This window comes from Ahaetulla prasina, chromosome 5 (genome assembly GCF_028640845.1).
Source record: "Ahaetulla prasina isolate Xishuangbanna chromosome 5, ASM2864084v1, whole genome shotgun sequence".
Lineage (NCBI taxonomy): Eukaryota > Metazoa > Chordata > Lepidosauria > Squamata > Colubridae > Ahaetulla > Ahaetulla prasina.
In genome coordinates, this window is record NC_080543.1 from 4,470,744 (window position 1) to 4,491,399 (window position 20,656).

The window sequence follows — 20,656 nt, forward strand, 5'->3', positions numbered from 1 at the left end:
CTCAACTGACTTGCAAAATACAATACAACTAATTTATCCATCTTTTTTCCAACCAGTTTCCCAATTGGAAAAGGAGTATGAAATTGCATCCCAAGGGGAGAAATTGCTTGCAAATTGAACTGCAGAAAAAATAATTGCTACCAACCTGCCTTCCATGGAGGACCTGTATACTGCACGAATCAAGAAGAGGGCCATGAAAATATTTGCAGATCCCTCGCATCCTGGACATAAACGGTTTCAACTCCTACCCTCAAAACGACGCTATAGAGCACTGCACACCAGAACAACTAGACACAAGAACAGTTTTTTCCCGAAGGCCATCACTCTGCTAAACAAATAATTCCCTCAACACTGTCAAACTATTTACTGAATCTGCACTACTATTAATCGTCTCGTAGTTCCCATCACCAATCTCTTTCTACTTATGACTGTATGACTATAACTTGTTGCTGGCAATCCTTATGATTTATATTGATATATTGATCATCAATTGTGTTGTAAATGTTGTACCTTGATGAAGGTATCTTTTCTTTTATGTACACTGAGAGCATATGCACCAAGACAAATTCCTTGTGTGTCCAATCACGCTTGGCCAATGAAAAATTCTATTCTATTCTATTCTATTCTATTCTATTCTATTCTATTCTATTCTATTTCTTTTATGTACACTGAGAGCTTATGCACCAAGACAAATTCCTTGTGTGTCCAATCACACTTGGCCAATACAAAATTCTATTCTATTCTATTCTAAATCTATAGATATTAGAGAACGTGCATACCAGAATAAAATATACCTGCAGTTTTTTGTTTGCATCACATTGATCCTAAACCAGTTCCTCTCTCTCAGCCCAACCCACCTCACAGGGTTGTTGTTGGGGGTGGGGAAGAGGAGGAGGAAGGAAGGAATATTAGGAATATTTGCCACCTTGAGTTGCTTATAAAGTGGAGGGAGTCCTTGACTTACAACAGTTTATTTACCGACTGTTCGACATTACGACATCACTGAAAAAAGTGACACGGCTGTTTTCCCACACTTACGACCGTTGCAGTATCTGCACGCAATCAAAATTTAGACACTTGGCAACCGAGTCACATTTATGACAGTTGCAATGTCCTTTTGTTGACCTTCTGAACAAGCAAAGTCAATGGAGAAGCCAGATTCCCTTCAATAACCATGTGACTAACTTAACCATTGCAGCGATTCGGTTAACCACGGTGGCAAGAAAGGTTGCAAAATGGGATAAAGCTCACATAACAACCGTCTCGCTTAGCCACAGAGATTCTGGGCTCAACTGTGGTGGTAAGATTTAATTTTTAATGAAATAGGATTTAATAATGGTGGTCGTTTGTGCATAAGAGCAAACAAACGTGCCTACCGTTCCTGTCCTATTGTTTCCTTTCATTGTATTCAATTGATATGGTTATTGCATACTTATGCTTATAGAATAGAATAGAATAGAATAGAATAGAATAGAATAGAATAGAATAGAATAGAATAGAATAGAATAGAATAGAATTTTATTGGCCAAGTGTGATTGGACACACAAGGAATTTGTCTTGGTGCATAGGCTCTCAGTGTACATAAAAGAAAAGACACCTTCATCAAGGTACAACACTTACAACACAATTGATGGTCAATATATCAATATAAATCATAAGGATTGCCAGCAACAAGTTATAGTCATACAGTCATAAGTGGAAAGAGATTGGTGATGGGAACTATGAAACGATTAATAGTAGTGCAGATTCAGTAAATAGTCTGACAGTGTTGAGGGAATTATTTGTTTAGCAGAGTGATGGCCTTCGGGAAAAATCTGTTCTTGTGTCTAGTTGTTCTGGTGTGCAGTGCTCTATAGCGTCGTTTTGAGGGTAGGAGTTGAAACAGTTTATGTCCAGGATGCGAGGGATCTGCAAATATTTTCACGGCCCTCTTCTTGATTCGTGCAGTATACAGGTCCTCAATGGAAGGCAGGTTGGTAGCAATTATTTATATATATGCTTATATATTATATAGTTCCTTTCATGCTTATGCTTATATATACTGTTGCGACAAAATAAATAAATAAATAAATAAATAAATAAATAAATAAATAAATAAATAAATAAATAAATAAGTCGAGGACGCGCTGTTACAAACCCATTTCACACGACAGCTAAGTACAATAGTGGCCAAAATTGTGGAAACCTTTTGGGGAAAGTGTATTTTCTAAAACTGGCTATTAACACCACTTTTTTTGGGGGGGGAGTAGTACCATAAAATTATATATTAATGGAAAGATAATTTAATCAAGAATGTCATGCAATAACTTTTGTGAAGGATTTGCTATTAGAATAGCAGTTACTGTATAAAGAAGAAAAGTGAAACACGTAGAAAAAACGAGATAAACAAAAATGATCACCATAGAAAAAACGAGATATACAAAAATTATCCCCATGTCAATTAATCCTTAGTTGGGTAACCTTTAGCTTGAATCACAGCCTTACAAGGTCTTCCCATGGAGTGAACCAAGTCTTTGAGTTCTGCAGCTGTTCTAATGTGAAACCAAGATTGAATGATGGCTTCTATTAACTGGGTTTTATTGCTGGGTCGCTTCTGACTAACCAGTTTCTTTAGTCAGCTCCTAGATTTTCAAATGGGTGAAGGTCTGGGCTATTCCCAGGTCATTCCAACAGTGGAATATGAGTATCTTGAAACTCCCCCCCAAAAAGTGGTGTTATTAGCCATCAAACCTCAAAAATACACTTTCCCCAAAAGGTTTCCACAATTTTGGCCACTACTGTAGATTGTGTCAACACAGCCATTGGAAGCAAACAAGATCATATTTTTTTTTCTGACAATTTCCAAAATGGTTACCTTCTGCCATAGGGCCTCCCTGGATGCCAACGCTGAGCAGGCAGCCACGAACCAGCAGTTGCCCACCTGCCCCTGATGTAAGTCATGGGAGCTGATTCCATCCACAAAGAGATGGGGGTCCTCACAGATGTCCTGCAAGGGAGAGAGACAAAGCAGGTTTGTTGGTGAAGGCCAGGAGGGAAAATGTGGACGCAGAAGTTCAAGACGTTCTTAGGCTGTTTCTGTCCCAATCTTCATCTTTGGTACGTGAACCTGGGAAAAGAAGCCTTATGGATTTATTTGCTGGCTAGAACTTTGTGCTGGGATTTTGTTCTGGTTTATGGAAACATAAAAGTCCTCTCTCAAATTTGAACACTCTCTCCCAACAGCTGTTGTGACCCAGGCCCAAGTAGGTAGTAGGAAACTCAGTCAGTGTAAAAACAAACAAACTTTATTCGGAAAGCTTTCAATTCTTCCTCAATTATTTTTTTTCTTTCTTAAATTTTTACTACTTCTTGGGCTATTTTCTGCTTTATTTTTTCCATTTCTGATTTTTGTTCACTTGCATCCTACAAGATAGGCATTAATCAAGACATCAGTTCAGACACCTTATACGTTGCTTCAGAGTGAATGCAGCCATTTTTCTTTGCAACATGAGATTTTTATCTTTCATAGAAATCATATATTATTCTTATACACTCTTTGAAACTGAACAACTGCATGAGGTGACCGCAGTGTGGCTCAGGCTGTAAGAAGCCTGTTATTAAAACACAGCTGCCTGCAATTACTGCAGGTTCTAGTCCCACCAGGTCCAAGGTTGACTCAGCCTTCCATCCTTTATAAGGTAGGTAAAATGAGGACCCAGATTGTTGGGGGGGCAATAAGTTGACTTTGTAAATATACAAATAGAATGAGACTATTGCCTTACACACTGTAAGCCGCCCTGAGTCTTCGGAGAAGGGCGGGATATAAATGTAAATAAATTTTAAAAAAATTACTTCATTCTCAGCGTCGTCCAACTAAATTAAAGCAAATTCCTCCCAACACAAATTCCTCAGTCCTATCACCAACCTTGGTCCAATTAGGCAAACTGCCAAAGGCCTTTCTTGGCAAAAGTTCAGAAGACACTGATACGAAACAAATGCAACAAGACGAAGCTATCAACATTGTTTTCCGGTAAAGAGCCCAAATGCTGTTGCTGGTCTTTTAAGCCTTATGGGAGGGGCCAATCATCTCTCGGCCCTACTCCCGAGTCGTCCTCTTTGCTTCAGCTGCTCTTGCCTTCTGGCAGCTCTTCTGATGAGTGCATTAGGAACAGGCTCCTCCTGTTCCTCTGCCTCACTACTGTCAGCTTCTGGAGGCTCTGGAGTCTGCACCTCACTCCCCGATGGCCCTGGCCCCATCTCAGCCTCTGACGCAGAGCCCTCATCCGGGTCTTCCCTAGCCTCCAGGACTGGCCCATGTTCTTCCTCAGCCTCATCGCTGTCCAACTCTGTTGGACAGCTCCGCAGGCTGCTGGCGGACCACAACAACAGCAACCATGCAAAGTAGATTGGACTGTGGCCCTATTCCCACAAGCAATTGAGTCAAGAATGTGGTTCAGTTCCAACCACCAACTCAAATGGGTCAATGCTGGGTCCTATTCCAAGAACTCAACTGGGTCGATGCTGGCTCCTGTTGCAACAACCAACTCAACTCGGCTGATGCTGGCTCCTGTCCCAACAACCAACTCAACTGGATCAATGACATGTCCTATTCCAACAACCAACTCGACTGGGCCAAGAGACATGGTCCTGTTCCAACAACCAACTCAACTGGATCAATGACATGTCCTATTCCAACAACCAACTCGACTGGGCCAAGAGACATGGTCCTGTTCCAACAACCAACTCAACTCGGCTGATGCTGGCTCCTGTCCCAACAACCAACTCAACTGGATCAATGACATGTCCTATTTCAACAACCAACTCGACTGGGCCAAGAGACATGGTCCTGTTCCAACAACCAACTCAACTCGGCCGATGCTGGCTCCTGTCCCAACAACCAACTCAACTAGATCAATGACATGTCCTATTCCAAAAACCAACTCGACTGGGCCAAGAGACATGGTCCTGTTGCAACAACCAACTCAACTTGGCCGATGCTGGCTCCTGTCCCAACAACCAACTCAACTGGATCAATGACACGTCCTATTTCAACAACCAACTCGACTGGGCCAAAAGACATGGTCCTGTTGCAACAACCAACTCAACAAGGTCAATGATGTCTTGCATTTAGATTGAAGCTAGACATGTACAGATTATCCATCTTCCATCTCAACCAGTGATGTAATGGATGCACCTCTGTTTTTGTGCATAATAGAGATGTCCAGCTGGTGGCTAGGAACTCCGTCTTGCCAGATCAGAGCTGAAGAAGCTTCTTGGATAAGAAGCGAAAGGTCTTCAAAGAAAAAAAATCAGAAAGTCCAGTTGTCTCTTCAAAAAAAAAAGCACGACCTGGATGACGGAGAACCTCCATAGCAGAGTTGCTATTCAGCAGGTTCTGGAAAACTGGTAGCGGAAATTTTGAGTAGTTCGGAGAATCGGCAAATAACCACCTCTGGCTGTCCCCAGAGTGGGGTGGGAATGGAGATTTTGCAGTATCCTTCCCCTGGAATGGGAGGGAATGGGGATTTTGCAATATTCTTCCTCTGCCATGCCCACCAAGCCACACCCACAGAACCAGTAATAAAAAAATTGAATTCCACCACTGCTCCATAAATATTTCCATTCATTGCTTTTTGTCCTTGCTTTGGAGAATAGCTTGACTCTCTCTTCTTTGGGGCAGCCCCTGAGATATTGGAACACAGCTATCATGTCTCCCCTAGTCCTCCTTTTCATTAAACTAGACATACCCAGTTCCTGCAACCGTTCTTCATATGTTCTAGCCTCCAGTCCCCTCATCATCTTTGTTGCTCTTCTCTGCACTCTTTCTAGAGTCTCCACATCTTTTTTTACATCGTGGCGACCAAAACTGAATGCAATATTCCAAGTGTGGCCTTACCAAGGCATTATAAAGCGGTATTAACACTTCACGTGATCTTGATTCTGTCCCTCTGTCAATGCAGCCTAAGATTGTGTTGGCTTATTTTTTATTTTTCTTTCTTTCTTTCTCAGACTCAGGCCACTGCAAAAATGGGGTCCTTCTCCTCAGCAGAGACCACGTCCCTGCCTTAAAACCATCTTCGTGGCCTGAATCCACTTCCTCTTTTTCTATTCTGGTATTTGGGGCAGGGGGGAAATAATTATTTATTGCGTATACAGAAAAGCTAAATGGGTGGAGAGAAAAGAAATGAATGCAGTTTTGCAACTTAGCGACCGGTGACGCAGTGGAGAACAATGTCTTCTGTCCTCCAACACCAAGCGACCTCTGTTCTGTCATAAATCATTTTCCAGAAAAGTTGCGTAGCAGGAAAAATACAAAACCCAGCCCTAATTTTGAAAATAATGAACTGCATCGGCAAGAATGCAGAACATTTGCTCTGGGGGACGGACAGACAATGCGGAATCTCAAGTTACTGCTATTATTATTATTTTTCCTCGTCTGAAAAATCTCCACCATCTCATTTGGGAGAGGATGTTGAGAAAGTCCACTTTTCACTATGAAGGCTTCCAAACTTCTCCAGATCCATCCTGGGTTGGGATCAATTGGGCAAAATAACCAAAGCTCCCAATTTCATTCGATTAAAAGCAAAGGTTTTCAGACTTGGCAGCTTTAAGACTTGTGGACTTCAACTCCCAGAATTCTTCAGCCAGCATGCATCGATTTCACTGGCTGCTCTCCGAGTTGGGTTGTTTTCTTGCAGACGTTTCATTACCCAACTAGGTAACATCATCAGTGCTAGAAGGGAGTGGGGTTTTTTTTGTTTTTTGTTTTAATTTATACCCCGCCCTTCTCCGAAGACTCAGGGCGGCTTACACTGTGTTAAGCAATAGTCTTCATCCATTTTTGTATATTTATATACAAAGTCAACTTATTGCCCCCCCCCCAACAATCTGGGTCCTCATTTTACCTACCTTATAAAGGATGGAAGGCTGAGTCAACCTTGGGCCTGGTGGGACTTGAACCTGCAGTAATTGCAAGCAGCTGCTGTTAATAACAGACAGACTTAGTCTGTTGAGCCACCAGAGGTTTGTTTTCTGCAAGGAAGCCACTGTATATACAAACAGATGCATCCAAAAACCAGTGAGGCATCCAAAATGCCCTTCTCTTGCTAATTCCAGCCCTTCAAAAGGGCTTCCTTCAAACTTTGACCCACAGAGCCACAAAGATAATAAGGGGTCTGGGGTTGAAAATGTAGGATGAATTGCTAAAGGAACTAGGTATGTCTAAAACAAAGAGAAGGACTAGGAGTCATATGAGAGCAGTTTTCCAATATTTGAGGGGCTGCCCCAAAGAAGAGGGGGGTCAACTTATTCTCCAAAGCAGGGGACTCCAGGCCTTGGCAACTTTAAGTCTGGAGGACTTCAACTCCCAGAATGCCCCAGCCAGCTTTGCCCAGTTCTGGGCTGCTGTTTATGCAGTTCTGGGCTGCATAAACAGAGGGATAGAATCAAGATCACGTGAAGTGCTAGTACCACTTTATAGTGCCTTGGTAAGGCCACACTTGGAATACTGCATCCAGTTTTGGTCGCCACGATGTAAAAAAGATGTTGAGACTCTAGAAAGAGTGCAGAGAAGAGCAACAAAGATGCTTAGGGGAATGGAGGCTGAAACATATGAAGAACGGTTGCAGGAACTGGGTATGTCTAGTTGAATGAAAAGAAGGACTAGGGGAGACATGATAGCAGTCTTCCAATATCTCAGGGGCTGCCACAAAGAAGAGGGAGTCAAGCTGTTCTCCAAAGCACCTGAGGGTAGAACAAGAAGCAATGGGTGGAAATTAATCAAGGAAAGAAGCAACTTAGAACTAAGGAAAAATTTCCTGACAGTTAGAACAATTAAGAAGTGGAACAACTTGCCTCCAGAAGTTGTGAATGCTTGAACACTGGAAAAATTTAAGAAAATGTTGGATAACCATTTGTCTGAAGTGGTGTAGAGTTTCCTGCCTGGGCAGGGGGTTAGACTAGAAGGCCTCCAAGGTCCCTTCCAACTCTGTTGTTATTATTATTATTATTATTACCTTCCAAATCCACAGAGGATCTGAGACTAACTATTTCAAGCAAAGTGAACCAAGGTGGACCTGGATTAAAGTGACTGGAGGATTTTATTGGATTTGTTTTCTTTTTGTGTTTCTGGAGAGAAATATGCCAACAAAACGTCTTCTTTTTAGAAATGCATCGCTTTACAAAAGCTAACCAGGGCTTCCCCCTGCCGCCGTTGTGAATCAGGCATTTAGCAAGTAGGAAAAGGAGACATTGGAGGACTTATAGAATTATTTGCGCATTCCCTTTTAGTGAAGTATTCACTTTACAGCCAACCAATTAGCAGCTTGACAAAAACCACAGAAATGGTGGCAGATACCGAAGGATATTGCTGACATCCCCAAACACACAACCGTCCTGCAAGTGAAGAAGGATCAGCCTCTACCCACCCAATTAACTACAGGATGTCCTCGACTTACGACCACAATTGAGCCCAGAATCTCTGTTGCTAAGCGAGACAGTTGGCCCCATTTTTACAACCTTTCTTGCCACAGTGATTAAGTTGTTGCTTGAATCTGGCTTCGCCGTTGATTTTGCTTGTCAGAAGGTCGCAAAAGGGGATGCTGCAATGGTCGTAAATCGAGGACTACTTATATTTTTTTGGGGGGGATGGAAAGGGGTGGATGCTAATTGTCAAGAGGGTGGCCTTCTCCTGCGCCTGAGAAAGGGTGGATTTGATTTAAACGGATTTAAATCACGACTAAAAAGGCTTGATTTAAATCCACTCGGTTTAAATCAACATTTTAAAAAAGGTTTTATTTATTTTTTTCACAACAACAAAAAAAAGACACTCTCATCCAACAATTACAATGTGCTGAAGGGGTGTTTACGTATCTTCTTATGCAATCTCAAAATAATCATCTCTTTCATACATATATCTTACATTATTTTTTCTAACATATCTTTCCTTCTAACCAGTAGTAAAATAAGTCCCATATTTTATAATATTGCTTATCTTCTTGATCTCTAATTTCAAATGTCAATTTATTCATCTCTGCACATTCCATCATCTTCCTAATTATTTCATCTTGCAAAGGTAGTTTCTCATTTTTCCAATTTTTAGCAAACACAATCCTGGCTGCTGTAATAATATTCACAATTTTGTCCCGCAGCGGCTCCTCCTCTGATCTGCTGTTTGACTTACCGAGAGTCCCAATTCTGCAGAATATACACAGCCTCATATGCTACATAACTAAGCTCCGTTTCGTGCTGAATAAACTAAATCATGGATGTATCTTGAAACAGAAAAACTATCTTTAGGTAGATGTTTACTCCAAAAGCATTTTATTAAAATAAATTTGATTTAAAAAAAATAAATTAAATTTTAAACATCAGATTTTTAATTATTTTTTAAAAAAGAAATCATTGATTTTTTATCCACCCTGGCCTGGGATCAATTGGGCAAAATAACCAAAGCTCCCAATTTCATTCGATCAAAGCAGAGGTCTTCAAACTTGGCCGTTTTAAGACTTGTGGACTTCAACTCCCAGAATTCTGGGAGTTAAAGTCCACAAGTCTTAAAGCTGCTAAATTTGAAGACCTCTGGATTAAAGCTTTGCTGGTTTTCACATCAAGCCAAAAGTCCCACAGCAAAACGAGTGCAGCTAAAAGAAAGGATGAGAACTTCAATTTCGGAGGCTCGGCCAAGAAAGTCTGTTTTTCATTAAGGAGACATTACCAGAGTACAATCTTTCAAGCGAGGCTGCCAAAAGCTAAAATCTCCTCCAGGATCATCATAAATCAGGAAAAGACCGTCTAGGGGCAACGTTTGTTTCTCAGCCCTGGCAACGTTAAGAGGGGTGGACTTCAAGAATTCCCCACCCAGCATGCATGGATTTCACTGGGTGCTCTCTGAGCTGGGTTGTTTTCTTGAAGACGTTTCATTACCCAACTAGGTAACATCATCAGCGCCAGAAGGGAGTGGAGTTTGTTTTCTCCAAGGAAGCCACTGTATATACAAAACAAAAAGAAAATCCCAACTCCTTGTAGCACTGATGATGTTACCTAGTTGGGTAATGAAATGTCTACAAGTAAACAACCAAGCTCAGAGAGCACCAAAGACCCCACAATCCTCCTCCTCCTCTTTGCAACCACCTTCCCTTTCTAACACTGATGATGGTACCTAGTTGGGTCATGAAACGTCTGCAAGAAAACCCACCTAAGGACTAAGGACCCCACAGTCCTCCTCCTCCTCCTCCTGGCACTGATGACGTGACCTATTTGGATAATCCAATGTCTGCAAGAAAACAACCAAGCTCAGAGAGCACCAAGCACCAAAAACCACATCTTTTTTGTTTTTTCCCCCATCCTAAAAGGCCCAATTATATAGTCAAAAGTTTCGGAAAGATCTTTGGCAACTTCCAGGTAAACTCTCTTCTAGCACTGATATTTATCTAGTTGGGTAATGAAATTTCTGCAAGAAAACAAGCTTGGAGGGCACTAATAATAATAATAATAATAATAATAATAATAATAATAATAATAATAATAATAATAATAATAATAATAATAAAAAAAAAATTTAATTTTTATACCGCCCTTCTCCCGAAGGACTCAGGGCGGTTCACAGCCAGGTAAAAACAACAATGAATGAATACAATACAGGTAAAACAATAATTAAAAAACTTATTCAAATTGGCCCCAATTTAAAATACATTTAAAACCATAAAACCCATTTAAATTTAAAAACCCAGTAATAAAAATTCTAAAAAATTCTATGCCAGTCCTGCGCGAAAAAATAGAGATGTCTTCAGCTCGCGGCGGAAGGTCCAAAGGTCAGGAAGTTGTTGAAGTCCCGTGGGAAGTTTGTTCCAGAGGGTAGGAGCCCCCACACAGAAGGCCCTTCCCCGAGGGCCGCCAGCCAACATTGTTTGGCTGACGGCACCCTGAGGAGTCCCTCCCTGTGAGAGCGCACAGGTCGGTGGGAGGCAAACGGTGGCAGTAGGCGGTCCCGTAAGTAACCCGGTCCTAAGAACAGTCCTCCCCCACTCATCTCTCCTCCCCTGTTCTCTCCTCTCCTCCTCCTCTCCACACACCACATTCCCTGCTAGCACTGATAATTATCTAGCTGGGTAATGAAACATCTGCAAGAAACCAACCCAGCTCGGACAGCACCAAGGGCCCCCATAGTCCTCTTCCTCTCTGCATACCCCAACCCGCTCTAGCACTGATGATTCTCAGTCCTCCAGGTCATGGCTGTCCCCACCATTCAGTCAGCGCTGAAGAAGCTTCTTGGATGAGAAGCGAAATGTCTTCAGAGAGAAACCAGCCTCTTGAAAAAAAGCACCTTTGGGATAGCACTGATGATGTTACCTAGTTCAGTCATGAAACGTCTGCAAGAAAACAACCCAGCTCAGAGAGCACCAAGGACCCCACAGCCCCCTCCTCCTCCTCTACTTCCTCCTCCTCCTCCTCCTCCTCTCTTCTAGCACTGATGATGTTCCCTAGTTGGGTCATGAAACGTCTGCAGGAAAACCACCAAGCTCCAAGAGCTCCAAGGACCCCACAGTTCAGCCCTGAGCTACAAATATTTTTGGATTTCACTCCCAGAATCCCACAACCAAACTTGCATGGACTTCCACTCCCAGAATTCCCCAGCGAGCATGCAGGCTCCATTACTATCTGTCACAAGGCCTCATCGGTGTGCCTTTAAGAGCGTCCGAATAAAGTTGGGAGAAAATAAATTGAACCAGGAACAAGGAGGCAGAAGTTTAATCTTCGTTGTTCTTATCTTGATCTATCGGCAATTATCTCCTTATTTCCCTTTCTTTTATATTATATTTTAACAAAATAGGGAAGGGGCAGTTTGCGCATCTCACCCAAGGCTCTAGCCCCCTTACATTTTTGAGCAAATCTATACCCCAATAAGGGCCAGTCACTTAATCCCCAAAATCTAAAAACAAAATGCAAACCGCAAATGAAACCCAGATGCTTGGAAAATGGAACTCTTTTCCCACTACTACAGATGGTATTTCAGCCAGTTGTTGTTGTTTTTTCCCTAAGCAGGAAATGATTTTTTCTCTTGCTGTATTCGCTTATTCTGCAGGAGTTGCTAAAGTACAAATCTCTCGGGTCATAAAGATAAGATTACGATGCTGGGTTCGGCTGTCCTCCTTTGTTTTCTCTGAAACCCCACAGACACAAAATGTGGTTTTTCTCTCTCTATTTTTTTTTTCCTGGGATCAGCCAATGTTGGCTACCTCAACTGGCTCTTAATCTACAGCTAGCCTTTATTCCTTAATTGCTTCCAGAGTAACAAGAGTTGGAGGGGACCCTGGAGGTCTTCTAGCCCGACCCCCTGCTCAAGCAGGAAATTCTACAACATTTCAGATAAGTAGCTGTCTAGACTCTTCTTATAAACCTCCCATGTTGGCGTAGCCATGTTTGCCTTGTGAAGGCAAATCGTTCACCGTCAGGATTTTCATTATTTTCTACCCCAAAAAGTGGAATCATTAACAAATAAATACATATAAGTGGTCCTCAACTAATGACTGTAATAGAGCTTGTCCATTACAATCAAAAATCATGATGGCCATTCAGTGAAACGCTCATGTGATCCCCACACTTACAACACCTCGTTCCTATTCTGTCCGATATGGCCATTAAACGAATGTGTGGGGGGGTTTTTTCCATAGAGTTTCTTATTTTATAACATATAAAAATCCCATTTTCGGTTAAACGGTGTGTTGTCTGGGTATAAATAGTTTTAGGAAATAATAAACTGTTTACAGCAATGTTCATCACATTGGTATTAGTTCTATAGTAATAATGATAATGATATTAATTTTAATATTTGCTTCTCCATTTTAACAAACTTCCCTTGTATTTTTAGTCCTCTTCTTAAATTCTCATGTTTCTAACTTCTGTTTTTATTGATAAAATAATCCTATGTCAAAAAGTATTTGGTTTCTTTCTTTTCCTTAATTGTAAGTGTTAGTCTATCCATTTCTGCACATTCTAGTATTTTTTTAAATCACATTTCATCCGTAAGGATCTTTTCACTTTTCCATTGTTGTGGAAATACAATTCTGGCTGCAGTTAATACATGTAAAATCAAATATGTATTCCCCTAGTTATAAGGTAAAAGGTAAAGGTTCCCCTCGCACATACGTGCTCGTCGTTCCCAACTCTAGAGGGCGGTGCTCATCTCCGTTTCAAAGCCGAAGAGCCAGCGCTGTCCGGAGACGTCTCCGTGGTCATGTGGCCGGCATGACTCAACGCCAAAGGCGCACGGAACGCTGTTCCCTTCCCACCAAAGGTGGTCCTTATTTTTCTCCTTGCATTTTTTACCTGCTTTCAAACTGCTAGGTTGGCAGAAGCCGGGACAAGGAACGGGAGCTCTCCCCATTATGCGGCACCAGGGATTCGAACCACTGAACTGCCGACCTTTCGATCGAGAAGCTCAGCATCTTAGCCACTGAGCTACCTCATCCCTTGTTATACTTATCCAGTAAAATGCTCACCAAAAATATTTCTGGTTTTAAATCTATATGTTGCTTTATCATTTTTTCCAAAGATTTACGTATTTTTTGTGCAATATTTTTTTGCTCAGAGGAACACAGGGTGCCTCAGGGTGGGTGATGCCCTGGGATACCCAATACAGACCCTACCCCTGCCTCTCCCAAGGCCTTTCCCAACCCCTGAGTTGTGCTTCCTACCCCACAGGGTCACTGCGGGTCTAGGACCTGCATCCCACTCTGTTGGGTCCCTGCGTCAGTTTTAAGAGTCAATGACCGCAGGGCTCCTGCAGTGGCCGTAACTCCGAAATAGGATCGTAAGCAGCTTTTGAGGGGTCTGTCATAACTTAGAAGGGTTGCTAAGCGGCCAGGTTGTAAGTTGAGGACTATCTGTATCATCTCGAAGCAGGAAGGAAATGAGCCGGAGATGAAAATAACAATGTTCTCATGGGTTAAAGTGATGCCACATAATTTTAGAAATTAGAATGTAATTGTGGGAATTTACTCCAGGAAGTATTCTTAATTTCCCAGTCTACACCGAATTCCCAGGGTGTCCGAGTGGTTTCCCATCCAAACATAACCGCTCCCAATCCTGCTTAGCTTTCCAAGCCACCTATATGTCACCCAGCTGCTGCCACCTGCTGGGCCAAATGATGAATAGGCACCAAAACAATAAGATTTAGATGATGCTCAGATTTGTCCAGGAAATATATAAATAAATACATTAAGCAGCCATAGACATCCGGACACAAACACACACACACACAATTTTTATATCAAGTACCAGAGAATCTGTGAGATGGGTGGCTATATAAATTTGACGGATGGATGCATGATTGATTGATTGATTGATAGATAGATAGATAGATAGATAGATAGATAGATAGATAGATAGATAGATAGATAGATAGATAGATAGGTAGGTAGGCAGGTAGACAGACAGACAGACAGACAGACAGATACCGGTATACGATGGATGGATGGATGGATGAACAGACAGAGGTAGATGATAGATAGATAGATAGATAGATAGATAGATAGATAGATAGATAGATAGATAGATAGATAGATAGATAGATAGATAGATACCGGTATACGATGGATGGATGGACAGATGGACAGACAGATAGAGGTAGATGATAGATAGCTAGATAACTAGATAGACAGATAGCTAGATAGACAGAGAGATAGACAGAGAGATAGACAGAGAGATAGATAGATAGATAGAGAGAGAGAGAGAGAGAGAGAGAGAGAGATAAAGTAGATAGATATAGATAGATAGATAGATATAGATAGATAGATGAGAGAGAGAGATAGATAGATAGATAGATAGATGCGGTATCGATGGATGGATGGACAGATGGACAGACAGATAGAGGTAGATGATAGATAGCTAGATAGCTAGATAGACAGATAGCTAGATAAAGAGAGAGATAGACAGAGAGATAGACAGAGAGATAGATAGATAGATAGATAGAGATAGATAGATAGATAGAGAGAGAGAGAGAGAGAGAGAGAGAGAGAGATAGATAGATAGATAGATAGATAGATAGATAGATAGATAGATAGATAGATAGATAGATAGATAGATAGATAGATAGATAGATAGATAGATGCCGGTATACGATGGATGGATGGACAGATGGACAGACAGATAGAGGTAGATGATAGATAGCTAGATAGCTAGATAGACAGATAGCTAGATAGACAGAGAGATAGACAGAGAGATAGATAGACAGAGAGATAGACAGAGAGATAGATACCGGTAGATGATGGATGGATGGATGGATGGACGGACAGACAGATAGAGGTAGATGATAGATAGATAGATAGATAGATAGATAGATAGATAGATAGATAGATAGATAGACAGACAGACAGACAGACAGACAGACAGACAGACAGACAGACAGACAGACAGACAGATAGATAGATAGATAGATAGATAGATACCGGTATAAAATGGATGGATGGATGGATGGATGGATGGATGCACAGACAGAGGTAGATAATAGATAGATAGATGATAGGTAGGTAGGTAGGTAGGTAGGTAGGTAGATAGATAGATAGATATAAAATATATAGAGAGAGAATGAGACAGAGAGAATGAGACACAGAGAGAGAGAAAGAGAGAAAGAGAAAGAGAGCGGGAGAGACCAACTATTGATCTTCTTGTTTCGGATTAGCAAAACCTTGTAACTTATTTATGATTTCATTTTAATGTTGTAAGCTGCCCTGGGTGGAAAACAATTTTAATTAATGAATAACTCTCAGTGCTTTCTTCAAGTTATTTTCAAGAGGAAGTTACAAGGACGGGCAGTTTCTCTGCCTCCTTGACTTTCCAAAGAATTGTTCAGGGCCGTCTCCACTTGGTTGGAAGCAATCAATTGTGTTTGCTTACGGTCCGGTCCCTCCCTCGTTGAGCTAATCGGTTTCACGGGTCATAAATTGTAAGCAACATTTGCTAGGAGAAACCGAGGGAAAGTTGATCACACCCAAGTTAAGTCCACAAAACGAGCTGGATGTTTTCTTGATGCGGGTGAAGGAGGAGAGTGCAAAAGCTGGCTCGAAACTCAACATTAAGAAAACGAAGGTCATGGCATCCGGCCCTCTCAATTCCTGGCAGCTAGATGGGGAAGAAATGGAGGTAGTGACAGATTTTATTTTCCTGGGCTCCAAAATCACCGCAGATGGGGACTGCAGCCATGAAATTAAAAGAAGCTTGCTCCTGGGGAGGAAAGCTATGGCAAATCTAGACAGCGTACTAAAAAGCAGAGACATCACCCTGCCAACAAAAGTGCGTATAGTCCAGGCTCTGGTTTTCCCAGTTGCAATGGATGGCTGTGAAAGTTGGACCATAAGAAAGGCTGAGCGCCAAAGAATGGAGGCCTTTGAACTCTGGTGCTGGAGAAGACTCCTGCAAGTCCCTTGGACTGCAAGGCGATCCAACCGGTCAGTCCTAGAGGAGATCAACCCTGACTGCTCTTTAGAAGGCCAGATCCTGAAGAGGAAACTCAAATCCTTTGGCCACCTAATGAGAAGGAAGGACTCCCTGGAGAAGAGCCTGATGCTGGGAATGATGGAGGGCAACAGAAGAAGAAGGGGACGGCAGAGAAGGAGGTGGCTGGATGGAGTCACCGAAGCAGTCGGTGTGAGCTTAAATGGACTTTTTTTTAAATTTGCATTTATATCCCGCCCTTCTCCGAAGACTCAGGGCAGCTTACACTATGTCAAGCAATAGTCTTCATCCATTTGTATATTATATACAAAGTCAACTTTTATTGCCCCCAACAATCTGGATCCTCATTTTACCTACCTTATAAAGGATGGAAGGCTGAGTCAACCTTGGGCCTGGTGGGGCTTGAACCTGCAGTAATTGCAAGCAGCTGTGTTAATAACAGACTTTCTTAGCAGTCTGAGCCACCAGGGGCTCCGGAGGATGGCAGAGGACAGGAAGGCCTGGAGGAACGTTGTCCATGGGGTCACGATGGGTCGGACACGACTTAGCAACTAACAACAATAACACCAGTCCCTCCCTCGTTGAGCTAATCGGTTTCACAGGTCATAAATCATAAGCAACATTTGCTAAGAGAAACCCAGGGAAAGTTGATTACACCGACGTTAAGTCCACAAAATGAGCTGGATGTTTTCCATCCAGGGGCCTCAAGATAAGCCTGGAAGCAGCCAAGTTCAAAGACAACCCAATATTGCTGAAGAAAAAGCATGGGGCCAAGCAGACTCACAAAAAAACCGGTAGTCCTCAACTTACAACGGTTCATTTAGCGACCGTTTCGAAGTTACGACGTCACTGGAAAAAAAGGGGACATGTGACCGTTTTTCACACTTGTGAGCATTGCAGCATCTTCATGGCTGGATTTTTTTTTTATTTGTATTTATATCCCGCCCTTCTCCGAAGACTCAGGGCGGCTTACACTATGTCAAGCAATAGTCTTCATCCATTTGTATATTATATACAAAGTCAACTTTATTGCTCCCAACAATCTGGGTCCTCATTTTACCTACCTTATAAAGGATGGGAGGCTGAGTCAACCTTGGGCCTGATGGGACTAGAACAGGGATGTCCAAACTTGGCCCCTTGAAGAGTGGTGGACTTCAACTCCCAGAATTCTCCAACTAGCAACTTGCTTAAATTTATAGCTCATGCTGGCTGGGGAATTCTGGGAGTTGAAGTCCACCACTCTCCAAAGGGCCAAGTTTGGACACCCCTGGACTAGAACCTGCAGTAATTGCAAGCAGCTGTGTTAATAACAGACTGTCTTAGCAGTCTGAGCCACCAGAGGCCCTAAGATGCTTGGCAACTGACATGTACTTAGGACAGTTGCAGTGTCTCCCAGTCATGAGATCAACTTTTGCGACCTTCTGGACAAGCCAATTCGATGGGGAAGCCAGATTCACTTAACAACAACTGAGTTATTCATTTAACAACTGCAACGATTCACTTAACAACTGCGGCAAGGAAAGTCGTATAATGAGGCAAAACTCAGCAAAAAAAAGATATTGCTTTCTATTTTTATTTTTATTTTATTCTGTGTTGATATTGTAAGGCGCCTAGAGCAAACGGTCTGCAAACCTGGCTCTTTTAAGACTTGTGGACTTCAACTCCCAGAATTCCCCAGCATGGTGGACTTCAAGAAGCTCCTTCTGGATTTGATAGCCAAGATGGTCATTCTGGATTGGATAGCCAAGATGGTCATTCTGGATTTGGCAGCCCAGCTAAAATAAGGGACTTCCAAGAAGCTCCTTCTGGATTTGGCAGCCCAGCTAAAATAAGGAACTTCAAGAAGCTCCTTCTGGATTTGATAGCCAAGAAGCTCCTTCTGGATTTGGTAGCCCAGCTAAAATAAGGGACTTCAAGCAGCTCATTCTGGATTGGATAGCCAAGAAGCTCCTTCTGGATTTGGCAGCCCAGCTAAAATAAGGACTTCAAGATGGTCATTCTGGATTTGGTAGCCCAGCTAAAATAAGGACTTCAAGATGGTCATTCTGGATTTGATAGCCAAGAAGCTCCTTCTGGATTTGATAGCCAAGATGGTCATTCTGGATTGGATAGCCAAGATGGTCATTCTGGATTTGATAGCCAAGATGGTCATTCTGGATTTGATAGCCAAGATGGTCATTCTGGATTTGGTAGCCCAGCTAAAGTAAGGACTTCAAGATGGTCATTCTGGATTTGGCAGCCCAGCTAAAATAAGGAACTTCAAGAAGCTCCTTCTGGATTTGATAGCCAAGAAGCTCCTTCTGGATTTGATAGCCAAGAAGCTCCTTCTGGATTTGATAGCCAAGATGGTCATTCTGGATTTGGCAGCCCAGCTAAAGTAAGGGACTTCAAGATGGTCATTCTGGATTTGATAGCCAAGAAGCTCCTTCTGGATTTGATAGCCAAGAAGCTCCTTCTGGATTTGGCAGCCCAGCTAAAGTAAGGACTTCAAGAAGCTCCTTCTGGATTTGATAGCCAAGAAGCTCCTTCTGGATTTGATAGCCAAGAAGCTCCTTCTGGATTTGATAGCCAAGATGGTCATTCTGGATTTGGTAGGCAAGATGGTCATTCTGGATTTGGTAGCCCAGCTAAAGTAAGGGACTTCCAAGAAGCTCCTTCTGGATTTGGTAGCCCAGCTAAAATAAGGAACTTCCAAGAAGCTCCTTCTGGATTTGGTAGCCCAGCTAAAATAAGGAACTTCCAAGAAGCTCCTTCTGGATTTGGCAGCCCAGCTAAAATAAGGACTTCAAGATGGTCATTCTGGATTGGATAGCCAAGATGGTCATTCTGGATTGGATAGCCAAGAAGCTCCTTCTGGATTTGGTAGCCCAGCTAAAATAAGGGACTTCAAGCAGCTCATTCTGGATTTGGCAGCCCAGCTAAAGTAAGGGACTTTAAGAAGCTCATTCTGGATTTGGCAGCCCAGCTAAAATAAGGGACTTCAAGCAGCTCATTCTGGATTGGATAGCCAAGAAGCTCCTTCTGGATTTGGTAGGCAAGATGGTCATTCTGGATTTGATAGCCAAGAAGCTCCTTCTGGATTTGATAGCCAAGAAGCTCCTTCTGGATTTGGCAGCCCAGCTAAAGTAAGGGACTTTAAGAAGCTCATTCTGGATTTGGCAGCCCAGCTAAAGTAAGGGACTTCCAAGAAGCTCCTTCTGGATTTGGTAGGCAAGATGGTCATTCTGGATTTGATAGCCAAGAAGCTCCTTCTGGATTTGATAGCCAAGAAGCTCCTTCTGGATTTGATAGCCAAGATGGTCATTCTGGATTTGATAGCCAAGAAGCTCCTTCTGGATTTGATAGCCAAGATGGTCATTCTGGATTTGGTAGCCCAGCTAAAATAAGGAACTTCAAGAAGCTCCTTCTGGATTTGGTAGCCCAGCTAAAATAAGGACTTCAAGAAGCTCCTTCTGGATTTGATAGCCAAGATGGTCATTCTGGATTGGATAGCCAAGATGGTCATTCTGGATTTGATAGCCAAGAAGCTCCTTCTGGATTTGATAGCCAAGAAGCTCCTTCTGGATTTGATAGCCAAGATGGTCATTCTGGATTTGATAGCCAAGAAGCTCCTTCTGGATTTGATAGCCAAGATGGTCATTCTGGATTTGGCAGCCCAGCTAAAGTAAGGGACTTTAAGAAGCTCATTCTGGATTTGGTAGCCCAGCTAAAATAAGGAACTTCCAAGAAGCTCCTTCTGGATTTGGTAGGCAAGATGGTCATTCTGGATTTGATAGCCAAGAAGCTCCTTCTGGATTTGATAGCCAAGAAGCTCCTTCTGGATTTGATAGCCAAGATGGTCATTCTGGATTTGATAGCCAAGAAGCTCCTTCTGGATTTGATAGCCAAGATGGTCATTCTGGATTTGGTAGCCCAGCTAAAATAAGGAACTTCAAGAAGCTCCTTCTGGATTTGGTAGCCCAGCTAAAATAAGGACTTCAAGATGGTCATTCTGGATTTGATAGCCAAGATGGTCATTCTGGATTTGGCAGCCCAGCTAAAATAAGGACTTCAAGAAGCTCCTTCTGGATTTGATAGCCAAGATGGTCATTCTGGATTGGATAGCCAAGATGGTCATTCTGGATTTGATAGCCAAGATGGTCATTCTGGATTTGGTAGCCCAGCTAAAATAAGGAACTTCAAGAAGCTCCTTCTGGATTTGGCAGCCCAGCTAAAGTAAGGGACT

The 20,656-nt window shown here is 42.3% G+C and overlaps 1 protein-coding gene across 1 annotated transcript in view; it reads right to left on the minus strand.

Moving 5' to 3' along the window:
* The window catches only part of CAPN5 (calpain 5), a 98,252-nt gene that overhangs the window by 41,807 nt on the left and 35,789 nt on the right, over positions 1-20,656 (minus strand). The window contains exon 3 of the mRNA XM_058186655.1: positions 2,855-2,986. Within this exon, the coding sequence (XP_058042638.1) occupies positions 2,855-2,986 (132 nt within the window). The remainder of the gene's footprint in view (positions 1-2,854; positions 2,987-20,656) is intronic.